General features: G+C 41.8%; 1 protein-coding gene across 2 annotated transcripts in view; it reads right to left on the reverse strand.

Moving 5' to 3' along the window:
* The window catches only part of LOC101847932 (ubiquitin-protein ligase E3B), a gene marked incomplete at its 3' end in the record, with an annotated part of 36,712 nt that overhangs the window by 14,441 nt on the left and 20,528 nt on the right, over positions 1–1,743 (reverse strand). For both annotated transcript variants that reach the window (XM_035973600.1, XM_005112935.3), the window contains 2 exon segments: positions 115–260; positions 1,150–1,262. In XM_035973600.1, coding sequence (XP_035829493.1) covers positions 115–260; positions 1,150–1,262 — 259 coding nt within the window.

Consider the following 1,743-nt stretch of genomic DNA (forward strand, 5'->3'; position numbering starts at 1 on the left):
GAAGAAGAAGAAGAAGAAGAAGAAGAAGAAGAAGAAGAAGAAGAAGAAGAAGATGACTGAGCGGAATATCTTATTTTCCCATCCATCAGAAGCCACAAGGAACACACTACTCACTGTTCTTCTTGGAGGACACAGACTGCGAGTCCGGCACAGGGCTGGTCTCCGTGTACTCTAGCAGCACGGCAAACATCAGCCGGATCATGCGGTCACTCCACAACAGCTGCAGCTGGCGGACCACCAGAGGCATGGACTCATGCAAGCTGCGGCATGAGAACAAGGGAGTCACTTTTCTCTTGTTTTATCACAGCTTACAGGTCTTAGATACGTGTTTGGTAAGCATTTTACTATGCTCGCCTAGATACGATTATACGAGCAGGGCTTTAGGTATTTATGCTACTTTGATTGAAGTCCACCCTTGATTTAACTCATGGCATGAGTCATCAAATATTTTAAAAAGTGAGCTGGATAACTAAAAGAATGACAAGCACGGGCAGCGTGACTATTTTGCTCAAATACCTTACACTTAATTTTGCTCAATTCAATACATTTCTCTCAATTTTGCTAAATTAAATACCTTACTCTCAATTACCATTGATTTAAGCAATGAATGGGATAGACATATGGTTTATAAGCTTTTACTCATTCTCAACATATCCTATATTGTCTTCATTACTTCTCCCCTCCCCCCTCTTAGTTCAAATTCGGTAAGAGTTTTACAGCACTTGCAACACAAATAGGTTATATACGTGCTGACGATTACATGTTTCACTAGTGAGTAACATACAAAGAAGAAGAGGGAAAAGAGATAGGGAAGATAGATACTGGATAAGAGCAACCGCCAACCACCCCCAAGCGCCCTACTAGACCATAGACAAAGACATGACTCTCCCAAAGTGAGGCATCTGACAAAAAAGGTAGCAGAAAACCCACTAGAAGTGCAAAAAGGAATTTTCAAACATCTTATCAAAAACCTAGAATTGTATTTCTTTTTTTCGTTAATTATTGTAAACGTTTCACGGCACTTGCAACCAAAATAGGCCACGCTTATTCCCCCATTTTTTCTCTGAATAGTCTTAGTAAGAATTGTACAGCACTTGTAACAAAGACAGGCCACACTTAATCACCCACTACGTATCAAAAGTTAGCTACCTCTGATCCGTCTTCTGGGAAAACCATCCAAGGACCGGGTGCCAGTGAGTAAGGTTGGACTTCTTGTTCTGTACGTATTTGTTGCAGTTCTCCAGGAGACGGATCATCACAGTCTGAAATGCACAACGAGAACAATAATATAAGCTATATGTCAATTTAATGGGTACAATAACAACAATATAATAATACAACGCCAAAGTCCGAACCGCACAAACACAACAAGAAATAATTATGTCAATGTTTGCGTTGGTTTTGGTACTTGTCTTACAGTGCTCGTAACTGCACAAGGTCAGACGAGAGTGCGGAACACATTAAACATTTTCCGTCTGGTAGGAATTAATTTTGAATTTTGCCCGCGTGGCTGCCAAAAACCTTCTTTTATCGATTCTGAATGACCAAGGGATCTTTAAAGTGCGCAACTTGCACACAAGACCTCCAGGATTTTTCGCTCCTTATCCGAGAAGGCTAGGTGTTAGATCATACCTACCCAAAGATCAGAGGTGGGGCTGAAAGACAGCACTGTGAAGGAGCCAAGGAGTAGCAGTAGAAAGACTGCAGAAAGAGTCAAGAGCCCAGAGGAGGGGGCAAAGGGGG

The sequence above is a fragment of the Aplysia californica genome, unplaced genomic scaffold, assembly GCF_000002075.1.
Source record: "Aplysia californica isolate F4 #8 unplaced genomic scaffold, AplCal3.0 scaffold01495, whole genome shotgun sequence".
Taxonomy (NCBI): domain Eukaryota; kingdom Metazoa; phylum Mollusca; class Gastropoda; order Aplysiida; family Aplysiidae; genus Aplysia; species Aplysia californica.